Source organism: Lineus longissimus, chromosome 5 (assembly GCF_910592395.1).
Source record: "Lineus longissimus chromosome 5, tnLinLong1.2, whole genome shotgun sequence".
Classification (NCBI taxonomy): domain Eukaryota; kingdom Metazoa; phylum Nemertea; class Pilidiophora; order Heteronemertea; family Lineidae; genus Lineus; species Lineus longissimus.
The window spans coordinates 1835172-1855764 of NC_088312.1; the positions used below are offsets into that span (position 1 = coordinate 1835172).

Here is a 20593-nt window from a genome sequence, read left to right on the forward strand (position 1 = left end):
CCATATCAAGTCCGTAGCTGCGCTTACACCACGAAATATTGGTGGACCAATTGCACTTACACCACCACATTGCCGCGACAAATTGGTTCGGCAATCCATTGCCGATACAAATTGCCGAGCGAATTTGTCCCACCAAGCTTGATGGTCCAAATTCGCCCGGCTTGTTAAAAGTTCGGCTTTGTCGTGGTGTAAGCGCAAATGGATCGGCAATTAGCTAGTTAGATGGTTCGGCTCCAGGCGGCGCTTTCGAAATGGCGCTTTCTGCCAAGGCTTTCCGCGTTCGGCTTATTGTTGGCGCGCCATCTGTAGCCGGATTTTATAACTAGCTGCAGCGCTGGTGTAAGCGCTTGGTGGATTTTCGATGGTGCGGCATTGGTTCCCGAACCAAGATTGGTGGTCCATTTTCAGGTGGTGTAAGTGCGGCTCGTGTAAACAGCGATGAAAGGCAGTGTGTTGGTTCTTTTTCCCTGAAAGATGGCAGTGTCATCATTGATTCAACTGTATCATCTGAAATATTAACCTGTGTGTTTCTCTCTTGCAGATATGTTAAAGACAAGCGACCAACAATTTCACCAAACTTCAACTTTCTTGGGCAGTTACTTGAGTATGAAAAGCAATTAAAACGGGAAGCAAGTGACAATCCTCACGATTCTTCACAGGGAGGCCAGAAAAGGCATTGTGTTGAAGGTGCAACTAGCTTACAAAGGAGGCCTGCAGCATCAACGAGTAGACCAACTGGTTTCTCGAATCCAAGATTTCCCGTCCGTTCATTTGAAGACAAGGCGACAGTGTCGTCACCGACCACTGCCTTGTCGAAATTGAACTTCAACCCCTCTACTCCGGAAGGGGCGACTGCAGATCTGCCCTACCCAACTACCTCGCTAGACAAACTGAACTTCACTCCATGTTTTGTGAAAGAGGATGGGTCAACATCATCAGGGCAGAAACGTTCAGCGGCTGTGAAACGTCCACTTAGTCTAAGCAGTGTTCCAGATGTTTTACATTTTGAGGAGAAGGATCCACAAATTACCTCTTCGTGTCATTCGGAGAAAAACGAAGTGGTGATGCGCTCACCGGAAGCTCGGGCAAAACGCCCCCTGAAGAGGCCTAATAGTATTTCCTTTTCGTCATATCCAAAGTTTGATTTTGGTAATGACCAAACAGTTGTGGATAGTCCAGAAGCGTCTCAGGATGATAGTGTGCCAGTGGTGAAAACATTACATGAGTCGCTGCCCTGTCCCCACCCTAGCAGAGAGAGACTGCTCGGGCCCGAGAAAATGGGCCTTGTACCACTGGGCACTTCAAAAAAGGCAGAAACATATAACTGCCAGAGTGTGAAATCTTGTGAGCAGCGCAGAAAGTCACGCAGTCTTGATGATATATTAACATCATCAGACGATGATTCACCTCGAAACAGTTGCGATTGTACTGTGATCGAGAATAATCTAAAACAGTCAAGTGGTGAGCGTTCCATGGATCTGTTCACAGGTTCTATTGGAGGACTGGAGAAACTTCGTTGTGTAGGGACAACATCGACGGATCCACATCAGTCCAGCAGCAGTATTTCATCAGGAGGCAGCCACAACTCCTTGCATGGGAGCCTGGAACTAATTCCTGTGTCATAACATCTTACACTAAGCTACACCACATTTGCCTTACTCTCTGCCTGACAGCCAGCTTCTACTTGTTAGCTGCTGGTGACTTCCTTTTCAAACGATTATCAAAAGTGTCACTAAGATTGAAGTAAACAGGTTTTGTGAAGTTATAACTTTGAAGAATGTGTCAGTTTTGAAATTTAGTTCAAGTTTTGCCATTTTGAAACACTGATCAACCCAAAAAAGCTGAAAATAATCATTCTAAATCAGCCCTAGAGTAACAGTGGGTTTATTTGAAGAGATTTGAAGAAGGATTGTTGTCATTTTGTAGAAGTTTGGCAAATGCACATGTAGCTCAGTCTCTATCTCAGGTCAGACAGTGCTGTGTTGTTACTGCACGCATGGTTTACCAGGTAACTCGTCTGATATTGGGCATGCCATGAGATGGTGAGGTGTCTCACGATTTATTGAAACCAGTGTCATACCTTATCAATGATTTATGTACATTGGCTGTTTATAATTACGTTTAGAATAGATCAACATAGTTTTGAGCTCCATTGATGAGTGGGTGCAGGGATTATCCAAACTGTTCTCGGGGCATTGTGTGTCTTCTATAAACCTATTATGTCTCCTATATACCAGTACTACAACTCTTCATTTCACTTGTATTATTAAGAAGGGTCAGACCTAATACTATAGTAGTGTTCCCTTATTCTTGAAATGGACTCAACTTGGGTCACTTTTTTGACAGCAGCAGTTAATTGATTGTCAGGGCAGGGGATAATCCTTCACTACCAGTAGATTTGATTTGTAGAAGTAATTGAACAGTACCTCCGTTTATTAACGGAAGGCCTGAACACACCAAGTATGGGTCCTGTTGAACTGTTCAAGTTTTGTAGGTTTTGTGGATTGTTTCAGTGGTTGAGATGTTGAGTATTGTCTGCCACTGTTAAACCTATCTCCATCTGATTTGTTTAGGCCTTTAGAGAAGATGTTTAATGGACTCTGAATGGGCTCATCAAATGCGACTCTTATTCCAATTCCACTTTAACTTCACTACCTCAATTCAGACTTGTAAATATCTTTCTTTAATTTGTAACGACTTTACATGAAAATTTCCACTCCCATTTCTCAGGAGTGAAATATGTTGGTGAGGGCAGTTACCCAACCCTTAAGTGTTCGACTGTCCAGTGGCATTGTTACCCAATACAGACCGTTGCCTGGTGTATCTAGGTGTGCAGGCACTATCTTTTGGTATGTTATACTTGTTACATTTGGTGTTTAAAGTCTAATAAGAGAATGTTGTTAAGACTCAACCAAAGTTTAGTTGACCTGTTGTGTTTCTAGTTAGTCTCGAACAACACAAGATATATATCTCGAGCACCAGAATCGGATGTATCACGAGTTAGCTTATAAATATGTAGAGGAGATACCGGTTCTATGATGATGTAAATAACTAGGTTTAACACAAACTTAAAAATCACCCTCATAGCCATGGCCATGGCATGGAATATGTTTTTGTTCGAGAATCGGTTTAGTCTTCGGACTAGAGAGGATGAGGTATATAACCTCGGCCATTCCAGACTACGGCAGCAATGCAGCTGCTTTGCAAACATGTATCTCTAGATTGTAACGCAATTTGTTTTCACCTTTAGTTGAATGAATAAAACCAGAGGGGCCATGGATGGAATCAACATGGGTATCAATAGGGTTTGTGTATGTATGTAGTATTTGATAGGATAAAGGGCATTTTACACTGTATTAGTGTCCTAGTCTAAAATCACTATAAACCATCTACTCAGCAATGCAGAGGCAATCTTTAGTATTTCCTTTAAATCAAACACAGAATTCTGCTCCTATCTTTTGCTAATTGATCGTATGATATTATACATTTCATTAGGTACTCTCTTTGCCAAGATCAGTTTCGCAACATCTAGATTATCTGATGCACTGTTGTACTATAATTGCTATCACTATCAGCAATGATCATATGACAGTTCACAATAAAGGTTATCTGTACTTTGGACAAGTTCAGATCACTCCACTGAAGCTGGTTGTGAGTATTCGCCTGCTTGCAAATAAGCACATGGTAGCAGTTAATCTAGTGATTCTGAATTTGAAATTGTTGTGAACCCAAATTTTATTCGATCCCCTTAAAGTACAGTTTTACGTACAGTTTTAACCCTTTTGTATCATCCATGGATTTGATTTGTTGTTATTTAGATAATGGTATGTTCAATATGTACTAATTTGACACTTGGTGTTTCTTGGACTTGTTGATGTGAAAATTGTATTGCACGTATCAAATTAGAGTTTTCAAGATTAAACATGAGCGTCAATCCTACGAGGTGTTTATGAAAGGGAACATACAATGGCATTGACTTCAACATCAATAAAGTGTTCACATTTTTTGTGCCGAAATTTTGTATAAAAAGGCGAACAGATTTTGAGAAGGTGTCTGTTCATTAGCACTTTATCCTCCTCAGTTTTCCTGATGTCGTCCTGGTCAGATTTCCCACTAGAGTTTGTTTCATTAGGGGTTTGTGACTCAAGGGGTCGAAAACTTTACTCTGAGGGGATATTGACAAGCCTTGTTAGTGTAATCATAGAGTTTGTCCTTTGGAGATTTTGTGTTGAAGGTTAGACTCGACCGCAGGTTTTAAATACCTGAGAGATTTGCGTGATTGTGATGCTGTTTAGCTTATGACTGTGACTTTGTAAGTAGATCCGTCGGTGTTTCATGGATGTTCCGTCTTGTTTTAGGGGTTATAGTCCACTTCTTTGTGGGGTTATAGTCCACTTCTTTGTGGGGTTATAGTCCACTTCTTTGTGGGGTTATAGTCCACTTCTTTGTGGGGTTATAGTCCACTTCTTTGTGGGGTTATAGTCCACTTCTTTGTGGGGTTATAGTCCACTTCTTTGTGGGGTTATAGTCCACTTCTTTGTGGGGTTATAGTCCACTTCTTTGTGGGGTTATAGTCCACTTCTTTGTGTGATTTCTAACTATGTGATCAAGGGTTGGATAGCATTTGCATACATTGTTAATTTTGGTGTTGTTTGAATTAGACAGAGACATGTTTGAATTTCAAAAACAATTAAAAAGAATTGCCATGGACACAATGATCCTAATATACCCTGCAATGTGGTCTCATTTCTTGCAAATTTGTCAAATGTGAGAGGACTCGTAACTACTGTCAGGTGCTTTTCAAAATTGTAAAACTACTTGCCTACTTTATGGAACTGAAACCTCTGTAGTCAAAACGAGGCTAATACGACATTGCAATCAGGGTGTTTTAGATTAACAGTCTCAAAGCATTTCAGAGATTTGTTCTACAACAGAAAAAGAAATGTTTGTTTTGTTCAGGTTTGATGTCGAGTTCGTGAACAGCGTACCAGTCTCTTCTGTGTCCAAATACGGCACCATGAAGTGTACTTGTTAGGTATTTTCATCCGTGTTAGTGTTTTGTATTTCAATACTCCAGTTGGAAATTCACGTACAATGGTTTTGCCTTGTAATTAGCAAAGCCGCCATTATGTTTTCAGAAGTGTTTTGGCTTTGAAGCAATACTTGAGAAGTACTGTCTTGAGTCTCTTGGATGTGAAGCATAGCAAAAGTTATTCCATAAGGCGTAAGAAAATATGTTGCTACTGGATTTAACTCTCAGTATGCATTTCATATGGTATCTTGAATAGAATTTCATGTCCATTGGCACACACTGTATTGTATAGGAGGTTGAGTTTGAAATGAATCTAGTGGCTCTGACAATATCATTAATCAAAAACGAAGGTGTAATTGCGTGCATAATTGACTGCTATTGTTATCGCATTGTTGAGATATTGAATTATTATAGAATTCTATTAATTTGTTAAGACCAAAGTTGTCGTGGTGCATTTGCTCACCACAGAATATGCACATGTGTGATTGGTGAGATTCGATGAAGACCACAAAGGAATATATTGTTCAGAGCTTGTGCAAGTTGCTAACGGTGCCAGTGTGGGAATCTAGATCTAGAGATATCTTCATCTTGTTACAATCACCAGTATCTCTTTGTTGACAGTGTTCTGCGTATTGTATCCTATGAACAGACTTAAGGAATATTTGCCATTATAATAGTTCTTATCATTAATAATCAAATGCATGCATCTTTGTCCAAGAGGCTCAAGGCAGACATGTTTGTACATAATGATTATGGTATTTCACTTTAAGTAATTTGTTATGTAAATTGATATAATTCTAAATATTAGGTAAATTAAGCAATTGCACAATCATCATATGCTGCAATCGCAACCAATTCAGTCACGTGACGCATTACAACCCTGCCCCCCTCAGCTGTTGAAATGAGACGGTCCATATTGGTAATTGCCATGTATTTCATAGTTCTGGATCTGAACACTTTTACTGTTTAGGGGTGCAAGGGATACCAAGCAATAATTTCATGTGTGATATGTGTTCAGCAGTGAATCCTCTTGTCATAATAATATGCCATTTCATTCTCAATATAAGAATATGTGTATTGTAATATTCACCTCAGGTTTTCCACGCCCGTTAATAGAATTGTGTGTGTGCCTTATTCAGGTTGATCATTGCAGTTTGTTGGGAAAAGTTAGAATGTAATTACTTTCAGCCCTCTTTTGGTATATCAAACTGTTTCAGTTGTGTTCTGGTGTATACCAGCTGTTCTTGTTCTGGTTCTGTTTCTGTTTAATAGTTGACAATCCTTCATTTGTGGTCAATGAAAAGTAAGGAGGGCAAATGGGCGTGGCAAGCTATGGAATGAGCACTGCAGTGGAGCGGCAGAATGAAAGAACATGTCCACGACAGGCTAGCCAGGTGTCTGAAAATCAAATTTGTTCAAATGTTATCCTCGTTCAGATTTCATTTAATCAGTTTTCTCTTCAAAATTCTTATGTTTGTAAAGGTTTATATTATCTCATGTGCTGACAGTTTAAAGTTCATGTTATGTTTTAGTGGTAGCCCAATTCATCAATTGACAAAGAAATGGTAAGCTCCACCTACATGTGAACTCATACAAGTTAATAATCACTGTATTGATATGTAAATATGACACATAACAAGTAAATAGATATGTAAATGAGAGAATTCATTAGTATTGGCCAGTAAGTCAACTTGCCATACTGTAATGGGCAACTAGTATAAAATATCATTTCTCTTGACCCAATGATATACCTGTTTAAGTTCGCCTCTGAGGACACTGGCTCAGGGATTAGCCAGAGATTAGCCAAGGATTACTGAAATGAATGCTACTAGCACTCGCAGTATTCGTTCATGTCTTGTGTCTTGTGCTGAATTCAAGAGTTGCAAGCGCTGAAATCTTGTTGATATCTAAGAAACAAATCTAAGGGGGCAAAGTTATAAATTTGGCAGCTCCGTTTGAATCAGGGACCAATCCGAAACCTAAAGAAAATAGTATATTCAGAGTGAACTTTATCTTAAGATTCAGACAGATCTTCAAAATCATTAAAAGAGTGTAAATAGTCATGCAGGATTCTTTTAGGTTAAAATAGATGCTTATGTTCTGTTTAGGGAATAAATAGCCTTGCTTGTTAGACCATCAAATCTCAGAGGGAGCTGGTCAAGTCATGCCCAGCAGATCATCACAAGTGAGTGAAAGTCATCTCATATTCTGTACTTTTGTTCCTAAAAATCAAGATGAGTACTACATGGAGATCGAAATAGGTTCATTCACTTCATCTGAAATAGTCCAGAGGTTCTAAATATCACAGGCAAAGTTAAAAAATAAGCACTTGTGCCATCAGTAATTGATTTTGTGCATTTTCATCACGTATTAGTTATTGTAGTCGACTATGTTTTTATGTAAGCATATTATTTTGTGTATGAACCCATTGACAACATGTATATAAGCCACCTAGTGGTTCAAGACAACTTTAAGGCCTTCATTTATCTGTTTTCGATGTTTCATTTTGGCAGTAGTTATGCTTTTTGTAATTGAGCATTAAATCTAGTAAGAATCACATTATCATTTGCATTGGTTGAAAGCTTCTTCTTTTGAATGTGAGGAAAGTAATTCATAAAATGATTTAATTAAACTGACCAGTTTATCTAATTGTGTTCTCAAAGCTTTTTCCAATCATTGTATTGGGAATTTCTTCTACACTGGGTTATCTACCGAACCATGGAGATAAAGAAGCTTGACCTTCAAAAATATATTACATCAAAGACTCCTTTATTGCATCTTTTATGTCAGGACCTTTGCTGCTTCTGTAAAGGGTGTTTTCCCTTCTATCGGGGGTGAAGAACCAGGGAAGCCTCAACTAATGCAAACTGCACCTTTGGACATTTGACCGATTCTATATTTCAAGTCATCATCTTTTCTTCATTTTCTTCTAATTATTTATTCCATATTTAATTTATGGGCTATGATTTAGTATGCACGTTCCTTATGTAGCAAGTTTTGTGTTGTTTGGTGAATAAAGAGGAGGACCAAACTATATCAGTTTCTTGACTTTATCCTTGAAGGTAGGGTATACATCGAGTTCAAGTTGCCACTTCAGAATGAACGAGAATAGGCTTGTTTCTGCCCAGACAGCAAGAATGTTTGGGCCACTGGAGGCTGAAAAGGGGCACAGATTGGGCCAGCAGTGGTACATACCAGCAGGCCAACTGTAGGCATGGTCCTCCCATCAGGGGGCCACCAGGGGCTGCCACTGCCTCTCACTCCGGGTCTCTCATTTGCCACCATTGGCCCACTGATGCCTGATGTCTGGGACAATAATACCTGCTTCACCAGTATGGGAGATACTTCCTGCTTCACTAGCCACAGGTTGTCCAGAGACCGGGACAAGACTCCCTGCTTCAACATACAGGTTGTAAGAGACAAAGGACTTTTCCTTCAGCTTCAGCAGACCAATCTGTGAAAAACCTGGGACAATTAATTCCTCCTGTTATATCAGTCACTAATTGTGAAAGACATTTCGTCAGCTTCACCAGCCAAAATTTGCAAAAGACCAGGAACAATTCTACTTGCTATACCAGTCTGCAGGCTGTGAAAGACAGAACCAAGTTGTGAAATACATGGACTATTCCTCCTGCTACACCAGCTGCTCGTTGTGAAGAGACAAGAGACCATACCACCGGTTGTGAGAGACCAGCGTTTATTCCACCAGCATCACAACCTTCGAGGTGTGAAAGAAAGCGGACCCTCCACCTCCTGCCACACTAGCTAGAGGTTGTGAGAGACCAGGGATTATAACTCGAGCATCTTCATTCACAGACTGAGAGAGACAGGGGACAAAACACGTGGTTGACAAATGACAGGGGAGTATTCCTCATACGACACCAACGGCAAGCTGTGAAATACTGACAACCTTTCCTCCTGCTGCATTAGCTGCAGGTTGTGTGAGACAGGGCAACAAGTTGTGAACAACGACAGGGGGCTATTGCTTCTGCTACACAAGCCACAATTTGGAAAAACTGGGACTATTCCTCCTGTTTCACCAGCCGCTTGTTGTGAAAGTCAAGGGACTATACCACCGGTTGTGAAAGACTGGGGTTAATACCGCCTACTTCACAATTCAAGTCACAAGCTGTGAGAGACGGGTGTTAAACCTCCTGCTTCACTATCAAAGATCATAGAGACAGAGGCTTCTTCACATGCCTCTGGTCGTGAGAGACAAAGTACTAGAGATGTACATCTTTGGTCATCAGCTACAGGTTGTGAGAGACAGGGACTTAAGTTATGAAAGATAGATTTACCAGGGATCTATTCCTCTTACAACACCAGTCCTTAGGCTGTGAAAGACACTATTGGCACACTGATTCTTGCTGTCTGGGATGCGTGCGTATGGGACAATATACCTCCTGCTTCACCAGCGTGTGAGACAGGGGACCAAGTTGTGAAAGACTTTCGGACCATTCCTCCAGTGGCACTGGCCACTCGTTGTGAAACAGGGGACAAGACTATCGGTTTTTAACTCCTGCTTCACCAGACACAGGGTGTTAAAGATCGGGGACTATTCCTTCGGCTACACCAGTCACAACATGTGAAAGACATGGACTATATTCCGTCATCTACACCAGCCGAAACTTGCGAAAGACAGGGACCTATCTTTCTTACTACATCAGTCCGCAGGCTGTGAAAGGCAGGGGCTATTCCTCCTGCTACACCAGCCAATGGCTGTGAAAGACAAGGGACTATGCCAGCGGTTGTGAAAGACCAGAGTTCACCAGCAACAGGTTGTGAGAGACTTGGGTTCATGCAGTCTTTCACAACCTGGTGCCATCTCACACTCTCACCTCCTACCCGAGTCAAAGGCTGTGAGAGACCAGGGATTGTACCTCCTGCTTCACTGGTCACAGGTTGTGAGAGACCAGTGATTATAACTTATCGTCATCAACCACATGTTGTGAGAGCCAGGAAATACGACTCAAGTGTCTTCTACCACAGCTTGTGAGAGGCAGGGGACAAATTGGGTTGTGAACACGAGTATTTGGAAAGACTGGGACTCTTCCTCCTGCTACACCAGCTGTTTGTTGTGAAAGACAAGGGACCATAACACTGGTTGTGAATATCCTACTTCATGGGGAACTGATAATCACACCACCAGCCAAGTAATCAAGACGGGCTTCTTAGACTGCCTCTAGTTGTGAAGAGAAATGCCCCCTCGCGATTTCTTGCAAGGTTTGGGTGCTCAGATTGTAGCTCAAATCCAACCGTGCAATTGCATCAGTAAATTGTATTCCATCACACAGCAATTTATGCCTGCACCACCTGTCAAGTGCTAGAGGATGTCACACTCCAGACGTGCTGGGCTGGCCATGTCCTGTTGCCTAGAGTCCTTGTCATGCAGAAGCAGTAACTATAAAAGCGAATTCATTTCATAAAAATTTATTCTGGATCACGGATGTCAAAATGAAATTTTACACAGATTTCGAAGGAACACATATTCTTGTAGACCAAGAATATTGGTTAATTATCAGCAAAATGTTAGACTGGACAGTCCAGTACCCAAGTTAGGTTTGGCCTAAAGATCCAACCAAAAACTGCACCACATTCTGAACAGAATACAAGGGAACATAAAGACCATCACTGATCAATTTGGACAACAGTTAACTATTTACTGCCAAAAAATAACCTTTTTTTTCATCAGTTCAGAAAGCTGGGCCTAATTGGCAGGGCCACTTGACAGCAATGGACTGCTACTGGTATGAAATGAACCTAACAATGCTGAACCTAATTGAGATATTGCACTCAGGAAAACTGTGTGCCCAATGGGAACAGACCGAACAGTCTCCACAAAAAATTTCGAAAAAGAAAGCGACTCTCCCGAGAACACATGCCACCGGAGTTCAACTGTCTAAAATGCATTCAACTTGAAACACTAACGGAGTCTGTTCGGCCGTAAGGATGTACAACTATGGCACAAAGCTAACATTACCTTTTCAAAACATATTGAATGCATTGTATGTACCTCGTACAAAAAATAAAGTGTCACCTCTCTTACTAAAAGGAGACCTGTGACCGCAGGCAGTTTCACAAGATAGACCTTGTATGAACATGATTTAGAGGTCAGAATGAACCCACAATTAACTTTTTCATTGATCCTGATTCGAGTAATTCTCTCAGAGATTTACATAAGTACAGTATGTACACTCGCGTGTAGATACCATTTATTTACAGTACAGGTGGAACATTTTGGCCCCCAAAGCAATAAAGCACGACGTGCGACTTTATATCTCACGATGCTTCACAATCTTACACTCCACGTCTCATCCGCTGATTCTCAATTGACACACCACTTGGTGGTGGTCACCTTGATGAGAACAGCACCTAAACCCATTCGCTGTGCCAGGCTTTCAGACTAGTGTCACGAAAAGCTGCCAACGACAATAGTAACTACTGCATCTCTGTGCGCGACATCACATGAACACATAGCTACAGTGTCAGTCCATCTCCATGGCAACAAACATGCCACAAGTACAATGCCAAGACACTAGAATTTGGTCACACGCAGCGAAAGGGTGACAACACTAATCGCCAAGCCAAAACTCGACGAAATGTTCAAGATGTTATGATTAAAGATGGCTAATTAGGACTAATTCAATGGATGAAGCTCTGGTGCTTCAAAGTTTAAATATTCTTCGTTAAAAAGTCCTGGTTGCTGATGAGACAAGTGTCTTCTTCGATCGTAAGTTAAGTAACTGCAATGGTATACAATCCAGAATTGTTGAATAAATTGGCTAAATTCTAATTATATAATCTTCACAACATATATAAGACCACCAGGACAAACGGTTCAGTTAAAGTTCAATGTCGATAAAGATCCAATTATTACAAGTAGTTTCAAATGATAAGCAGACGTATTGGCTGTTCAACTGTCATTTCCATAGAGATTACATGCTGTCTAGTCGTATGTTTGGTTGTTTTCAGTATGGCCGGTAACTTCCACCTGGAAAGGAAAGAGAGAAAGTGATACATGATGGAAAGGCAGGGAGGGGAACAGGCATTCACCACCACCACAATACACACATTTACAACAGGAAGCCACTCATAAAATGTCCCTCCTAGAATGTGGATGACATTTATAACTGGCCCCCTGTAGAAGCAAACAAAAGGACTAATAATCACAGGTACAGTAGCATGAAATTCCACGAAGAGGTCAATCTGTGAACAATGAAGACGTACAACTTGTATAGAAGTCGAGTCGAGCAAGTTCACTCCAAAGACCAGCTACTAACATTGCCACTGTACCCAAGTGTTACTTTAGCCCAGTGTTACTTTAGCCAAAGTAAGAGCAAACAGTGAAAAAGAGTCAGGTAAGCTAGCGCTAGACTTACTGAAATTCTACGAAAGGCATCAAAATCTGGCAAGACATGCACCAGCAATTGAGAAAGCAACATGCGTTTGTTGTTGTGATCATCAACTGCTGGCTCTTGAGATAATGGGCGAGGTATACAGCAGTTGTGAAAACAAGATTTTATGTCAACACAACAGCTTCAAATACCAAATAGAGTCAGAAAGTGGTTAGCACAGACAAGGGGTGGAGTCAACACATGCTATAGAAAGGGAGAAGAGCAAAGAATAGTTGACAATTTTCTGCTTTTTCCGAAGCAAGGATCCAATATAGCAACAAATAGTTTTGATTCTTTAGGTTGGCCACCATACTGGTCCTATATTCGCAGTTGAGCAGAGAGCTCTTGACAAGATGTTGATAAATATCTGTTGGGCCACCATGTGTATGTATGACCAGTGTGGAAAGCTGGCCTTGGAAGAGAGCTCTATCAATGGACGGACTGTGGGATCTGATCCAAGTTTGAGACTTAGTATGGAGAAGTACAGCATACCGACACAACAATAGCCAGAATATTTGTTGAGATATGTTAGTGCATGCTAGTGAAAGAAACATCAATACAATATGGTGATGAATTTTGTTAGACAGGATTCATTTTAGCAAAGATCTTATCGTGAAGTATCGACATATAGATATTTATGAGGGAAAGAGATATAACTTATTCAAATTTATGCATAAGCAGAGGATTTTAAAATTATCCTCAAAATTCTGTAAAATGCCAAAGGGCATGTTATGAAACAAGCATAAAAAGCGAACTCGTAAAAGTCTGCAAGGTTTCTGCTGAAAACATTGACATTAGAGTAACGGCAGGGTAACAGGATTGAGAACATACGACTGGGTTTGGCAGCTCATCATATGCATCGTCAGTTGGAATGTGCGTAAACACTTTACGACCTAAACAGTAGAAAGGATAGAACAATTTCATAGCAGCTAAAATCAAACTGTGAGGGTACGATTTTATGGTTACCAAAACAACGAGTTGGTCTACAGGGTGAGAACATAACATATGCCGCTGTTCAAATACTCCTTGGATGAGAGGGGTCATCATGGGGACACCACAGAAACCTTGCAAGCAGACCTAAACGGAAGGCATTGTGAAAACATTTACCAGATATTCCAGGCCAGCCATCATCATGATCATGTCATCATGCGAAATCTACAAATGCAAGAAATAGCTAATCAGAATGGGGACGTCAACAGTGGCTGGCTTGCTTGAATTCCACTATTATTATCACCCCCTCTCATTTCAGCACAACAACAACCTCAGAAAATGCGGAGTGCCGCTGATCACACGTCTACCATATCTTCATCCTTCCCATTAGATATTTATGGGAGCAAACAGCGCATTTCCCCCCCAGAACTTACTTGGTATTGGCTACATTCGAATGGAGAGGGGTGATAAATCTATGGTCTGACCGAATTAATAACATATCATACAAGTATAAAGAGAGAACTCCAGGGCTGAGCTGAAAAGAGCTTTTCCTTGGACCACCCTGAAATAACTAGGACTTTTCATGAGGCACTGGTGTCATTTTTCAAAAAAGATCACTGAAAAACACATTCTGGCCAAACAAAACATTTGACAAGGTTTGGTAAAATTTATGTTATTTTTAAACTAGATTCCCAGCCTCCTCCAATGTCAATGTCAATAGCAGAGGTAGCGAGTTCTTAAAACAGCTGTTGCCCCATAAAAATGACTCAAGTGGAAGAGGCACCAACAATTAAACCCAAGGCTAGGGGAACAATCCAAGGGTGTAAAGATGAAGGTGGAAAAGTGATAATTGAATCTGGTGATTAAAATAAAAAGCAAACAACCATGACCAAGTTATATTCTAATTATAGAAATTGTTTAGTTGAAATCCAGAGCACACAGGGTAAATCACACTCATATTTACAACACCTCAGTCCCAAAAACTCAAGACGTACGAACAATACCCACACCAATGCTCCTAAAAGACCCCAAACATGTTTGAGCGAAATTTCAGTGTTCCCTTTTTGACAACATTTTACAGCATTACAAAGAAAATGGTGACCTATTTCAATCACGCAATAAGGCCAAGTTGGATTTATGATAAGCCAGTACATATACGACTGGGCGAGTAATACAAGATGTTGCTAGGTTTGAATTGCAGGAAGGAAAGGCTTTCTACACGAAATTGTCAGCCACAGGAGCAAGCTTTATGTTGAAAAATTGTTCAAAAATAGCTACTGTACAAAAACATTCTGAATTTGTTTGCTACTCTCTGCAACTAGCACATTTTGGGGAGTGAATAGAAGTTACATCCAACAACAGGACATAAACCTTCCTCATGATTTTTTAGACGAACTGGAGCAGTTGGCCGCACCACAAATAGGGATATACTAGATTACCAATAAACAGACCGGCATGCATTTCTAAATTTAGATCAGTCTCAGGAAAATGTTTTACATGCCAGAAAGCAGATCCTTTGTTTCATTTTTGGTCAATGATCACACAGCAAGGTTTCAACAGGGACCTGTGGTGGTTTTACTGTACTACTCTAGAAACTACACTGGAGCATATCACACAGCGGTACCTACCTCCCCCTCGACGTCCTCGTCCGCCACCACTGTATGGACGACCACCGCCGCCACCATAACGACGACCACCATATCCACCGCCTCCATATCCGGCTGAAACAAATACCCAAGTATGACAAGGATGTTACAGAGTGAGATCAGAGGACATTTACTTTAGGCCATCTTTAAGTAACCGACAGGAGTCAGTTTGTCGACGGTTGTTTTTTTGTGTGACAACACAATCTTATGCTGTCAAGGCCAGGATATCTTTTTTCACTTCCACTGACCAACCCTGTAGTTGAACAATCCCCCGTTTTCATCAACAGACCAACAAGTATTTTCAAGGCATCTTTGAATACTCACATCCATAGTTTTGGTCATAGCCTCCATAACCTCCATAATTGCCATAGCCTCCATAACCACCATGATAGTAATCGTCGAAGTCACTGTAGTAGTCGCCACCGTAACCTTCATAACCATAGCCTGGAACAAATTAATTACCTCATTCATCGGGGTTAAGTTGCCATTTTTACCCATTTGAGGATGATTTTGGACCTAGATGCCAAATGCATCCACCAGCAACTCAATATTAAACACAATGCCATGTCATCACATTTAAGAATAGGAAAACAACCTTGAACAGAACAGTTAGTTTATTCCTTCAGGCTCATTAGATCAATTTGCCTTCACGAGACATCAGGCAGAAAAGTGATCATCATAAGGAATAACTTCTTATTACATCGCTTTTCACAATCCCACTTCACCTCAATTGTTATGTGTAATAATAACTCAGTTACAGTGGAATCAACATGTTTTAAGAGTAAGCATTAACTACTTGGGAATTGAGGATTCAAAGAACTTGAAACGAACGTTACCTTGGTTCCATCCACGTCCGTAACCGTAGCCGCCATAGCCACGAAACCGTCGATTGTTGTTCTTCACGTAGAAGCTAGGATACAGCTATGGATTGAAAGCAATCAAACATAAGGAACTGATCTTATTCATGAACATATTATTCCTAAATCAAACCCCATTTTTCATCCACCCGACCCAAAATTGTTGCCATGTTTCACATATTCACCAGGAGGAAGATATATTTTTCCATGATTAGCCCCCCAACATTGGCAGCAAACTACTGTCACTATTTCTCAATCTTTTGGTTCAATCTAATGTTACAAATCAACTTGTCTCTCACAAAACAGCACACCTAATGACTGATTTTGAGTCATCTTGGTAAAAAGTTTAATTTTCAAACGGTGCAGAATGGCAATACAAGATTGTCCTCCACATCAAGATATATGACAATATTTCAGGCCTGCAGACACTGAATGCAGAGGTTAAACTGCTCAGAACACAGCAAGACCTGAAAAAGGACAAGCCACTTCATCTCTGCCAAATGACAAAGATATAGTACAGGTAGGATGAATGTAGAAGAAGAATTACTATTTGATTCGGGCGTCTTTGAGATGAGATGAACCACTGGAAAAAGCACAGCAAACAAACGCTGTTCACCGACCTGAAGTATGTATAAACTGGCACGAGATCACACAAACTGATTAACGTGCAAAAACGTCAGGTCATTGTTTTCTGATTACAGGCCACAGGGAAACATTGCAAGTCTCCAAAATATCTTGCCTCGCATTAAACACAATCAGCAAGACATTGCAAGCACAAAAATACTTCAGGTTGGTTAGTAAAATAAAATTTTTTCATCATGTTTATAAAGAAATATAAGACATCAATTCCAACCTCTTTCTGCTGGCCACCTTCTTTCTCGATCTTGAGCTTGACGACAGTAACAAGGCAGATACAATCATCTTCATCAGGAAATTCCAAAATAGCGTAGCCTATAAAGTTGTGAGGACCCAAAAAAGTACTATTGGTATCATTGTTGATTGTGAGCAAGAGGGACAAGTGTCAACCATTGGTCCACCATTGTCAGACAGTGGCATCATGGACAAGGCAGCAACAATGCTTCCAAAGACATCTCAGTAGCTAGGCACCAAGACATACTTTAAACTTATAAAAATAGTTGAAATTTTAAGCACTGTTTTGTGAAGAACTGTACCCAATCGTCCGTAATGGACATCTATCTGAAAATTCAGGGGAATGTTACAAAATATTCTGCCGTGCTGAAAACAGTCATTTGATTTTGTTCATCCATCTATACTCAAAGTGACCAGGTTACAGAGGCTGAAACTGCCTCACTGGCTGATCCGATGACCCCAGCGGTCCGAATGAAGCCTCCTCGTATGTGAAGATTTCAATTAGATTGTACATAACACAGTCGAACTCCCTATTTGGTCAATTTATTTACAACAGATGTGGCCAAATCTTTTCTCTCTCTTTTTTGTGAACTGTGGTGTATTTTAAGGCCCGAAGGCTCTGCCCACTTCGTTTTTAACTCAAAACCTCACCAACATAAATCGCATTGCCCAGAGGGAAATTCTCCTGAAATAAGAACTAAGGCCATGAAGGAAATACAACGAGTAGCAAATACTGCATTATGGGCAGGTCAACACATAGTGGCAGGAGGAACGAACCAGATTTGGCTCTAAAGCTTGGTTCATATGTCATCCAGCCAGGAGAGGAGTAGGATGCTAAGGAGGCTTTCATATTTAGCAGCCATGCTGGCCGCCAAGGCTGGATGGAATATTTCTTAGGCTATCTTCCAAATGAAGGGCAGTGAGGATATGAGGTGAAGACTGTTTGTATTCTCAAGCACATTGTACAAGAATTCTATAACATTTCTGAACAACAGTGGACTATGGTTGGATTGTCTGAAAGTTGGAATGTTGATATTTGAACAGATTAATTCGACATGAAAGATTGTTTTAAAGCAACAGCCTTTCAGGCAAGAGCAAGCATATCAAAGGATGAATATTGTGACTTCCACAGTTTCATACTGAAGTATGTTGTAGATATGGCCACACAAGCAAGTCACTGATGGAGTGCTATACATTTTACACAAGGATAACAACCAGTCTGTCTGTATATATCGAGTCTTGAAACAGAAGTTGTCCAGTGACGATGTAATACATGTGGAAAAGTTGCTCTATTGCAGGAAGAAATATTATGTACGACTGCCCAGCACTTGTAGACTATAGGAGAACTGTCTTCTTATGTGAATATTTACTTGTAGAAGAGAACTATCGGAAACACTTTGTGTTGACCATGCCAGTTAATTTAAAACTGGTCATACTATTTTTTAACTTGGTAAGTTTTTACAGAGTCCCAAGTCTTACCACCTTGGTTCAACTCATCAGTCCAATACGATACATACCTTTGGGTTTGTCCTGATTGGGATCTTTCGGTACTGTTACACTCTTGGGCTGAAAAAGAAATTTGAATCTTTCTAGAGCCGAACAGGTCAATCAAAAATAAGGCCATATGTAGAGGATTACAAAGCCATGCACATTGACAAATGTCAAGTGACTATAGATCTGTTTAAAGACCAGTATTCACAAGCTCTTGACTATGGTATGGTTGCCCAAGGACAATTGCTGCATTAGATTGCTCATAAAATGTTGACTGTCCACGACAACAACCGAGAGTTCTTTCAGATAACCATTCACAGTGTCTTACAAGTTCTGAATGTGTCAGGGGGCCCATTTTCAGCCCAGCTAATCCATACTCGAGCATGGCATACATACCGTCATTGGAAGCTTTGGGTGATTCGCAAAGAAGTCTCTCAGCTGCTCCTCTGTAAAGTTCTCTTTGTTTCGAAGGAAAACTTTGACTTCTCCTTCCCTTTTGGCATCGTTCAGGATGAGAAGAAGGTCCTTTGGAATGGACCGGTGGACATGAAGCTGAATAAGAACAACCACATCATTACATTCATTTTTTTAATACAGATGAAACATTGACCAACACTGAACAGTCAAGTTATTCAGGACCTGAGTGATGCGTCTTTCGATTTTCGTCTTTACAACAGGACACCCTGCAGGTCACACAATTTAGCTGATAGCCATACTTTTCTCCACTCTCTACAAGATCACACTGACTAATCAGATTGAGGTCAATTTATGTACAGCTCCAAGTCCAATTTACCTCCTTGTCCGCAAATGTGTGACTTTTGGTGCGGACACATTTCTTCGCCGCTTCAAGGGATGCAAACTCAACGAAACCATAACCCTTCAAAGGTGCGGGTTCATTTTCTGGTTTTGATTCCTTTGGGATGTTTAAGTTGACAACTTCACCAAATTGTGAGAAGTATTCTTTCAATAGCTCTTCATTGAGGGGTTCATGAGCCTTCAGTTTTCCGATGTGGAGTTTCCTGAAACACCAAAAGTGAAGCATAAGCTCATAACTAACTGAAATGGACCCTGAAATATGACTACTAATGATCCACACTATAACACAATCCAATGCAGTTATTATGATGGAAACATTCCATTCCATTGATTTATTGATGGCTCCTGACAGTAATATGCATCCATAGATGCCAACTGGGCAAGGCCTTGAAGAACTATGTTATTTCCCCTGATTGGGAAACTTCATTCAACCCGACAGTCAACTCAAGCATTGTCAAGTGCACTGTCACTGTGCAGAAACACGTCTACCCCGAATGCGCATGCGCACAGTTGATTATTACCACGCGTACGAAACAGTCATCCCTTGCGCTTATTCGCTTTTGGGAACGTTTCACGAATGCCCTACCTAACGTTATAGGCATTTATATTCTTCTCAAGCCAGAGCACGCACGCATGAACATCTCAAAGCAGTTGACAGAGCGGCAAACTGATGAAACTGCCAATAACATGAGCGAAAAATGGCGTCGCACAAAAGATGACGGCAAAAACCGCATACCCACGTGTATAAACACTCGCGATATAATCACTGTTTCTAAGCCTCACAATGACGCATTTTAAATGTATTTTATCTTAAAATGTTCTAGAGACCTACTTTAAGTTATTGATTCTTTCTTCCTCGCTACTATTTAAACGACTCATGGTGATTTTTGTATGTTTCTAAATAGAAAATTTTGAAAACCGGCCTTGCACCGGCAAAGTGTGTAAAAGAGGCTACAGACTAGTGCGGTGTGGCAATGTACAATGAAGCATTGCGAGTGCTCTGAGAGAACAACTACCAGTAAATCTGGCTCCTCCGTAATGCTAATTAGATTGGGGGCCGCAAAGGGAAGCCAGTAATATATACACAGGGTGTACGCCACAGCGTGAAAGTGTGCTATGTATTTCAACACCTGCTTCATCATCATCTACATCATGTTGTATAATTCATATTGCATATTTGCATGGAGGTATTATTAATAATACCTCCATGATATTTGTATATGTTTTAGTGTAATAAAATATTTCAATTGTTATGAAACTTCGTTGATGTTGATGGTTGATGATCGATACGGGTTGATGTTCGGTTCAGATGATGCGATGCCCTGTCAGCGTGTGTTTGCTAAGGTTATTGAAGGTTGAACTGATGCCGTAGCCTGTGGTTTTCACGCCACTATAATCCTGAATAGTGTGGTTTATCCACATTAGAATCCAGGTTGTTCGCCTTTCGTTCCACGTGGCTGATGAAGAGGGAGCGTAAATACACAGAGCGATAGGCTGGAGTTTTTATCTTCATGTGCCTGTGCATTGCGTGTCTGATTGCGGCGTCTCTGGTGTTTG

At 40.7% G+C, this 20593-nt stretch overlaps 2 protein-coding genes across 7 annotated transcripts in view; one reads left to right on the top strand and one right to left on the bottom strand.

Annotated features, from left to right (window-relative positions):
- The window catches only part of LOC135488781 (dual specificity protein phosphatase 16-like), a 26339-nt gene extending 18273 nt beyond the window's left edge, over window positions 1-8066 (top strand). For all 4 annotated transcript variants that reach the window (XM_064773611.1, XM_064773609.1, XM_064773608.1 and 1 more), the window contains one exon: window positions 542-8066. In XM_064773611.1, coding sequence (XP_064629681.1) covers window positions 542-1625 — 1084 coding nt within the window. In that variant the 3' untranslated portion in view covers window positions 1626-8066. The remainder of the gene's footprint in view (window positions 1-541) is intronic.
- A 2380-nt stretch (window positions 8067-10446) lies between these two features.
- LOC135487463 (heterogeneous nuclear ribonucleoprotein A3 homolog 1-like) lies at window positions 10447-20017 on the bottom strand. Of its 3 annotated transcripts, XM_064771143.1 has the most exons (10): window positions 19869-20016; window positions 19014-19239; window positions 18617-18772; window positions 18247-18295; window positions 16713-16810; window positions 15839-15923; window positions 15327-15446; window positions 14985-15077; window positions 13534-13581; window positions 10447-12023 (listed from the first exon to the last, which is right to left on the bottom strand). In XM_064771143.1, the coding sequence occupies exons 1-9, from the start codon at window positions 19913-19915 to the stop codon at window positions 13571-13573; spliced, it is 885 nt and encodes a 294-aa protein (XP_064627213.1). In that variant the 5' UTR covers window positions 19916-20016; the 3' UTR covers window positions 10447-12023; window positions 13534-13570. The 3 variants fall into 3 exon arrangements, with proteins under 3 accessions (XP_064627213.1, XP_064627214.1, XP_064627212.1); XM_064771144.1 differs by lacking the exon at window positions 13534-13581 and having other exon boundaries at window positions 15327-15431; window positions 19869-20017; XM_064771142.1 differs by lacking the exon at window positions 13534-13581.
- Between the last annotated feature and the right edge of the window lie 576 nt (window positions 20018-20593).

Coding starts and splice junctions, on each gene's coding strand:
- LOC135487463 (XM_064771142.1), bottom strand. CDS start 19,915: ATGAGTCGTTTAAATAGTAGCGAGGAAGAAAGAATCAATAACTTAAA. Junction 18,773..19,013: donor ACACATTTGCGGACAAGGAG/GTAAATTGGACT, acceptor GTTCTTATTCAG/CTTCATGTCCACCGGTCCAT. Junction 18,296..18,616: donor ACCCAAAGCTTCCAATGACG/GTATGTATGCCA, acceptor TTTCTTTTTCAG/CCCAAGAGTGTAACAGTACC.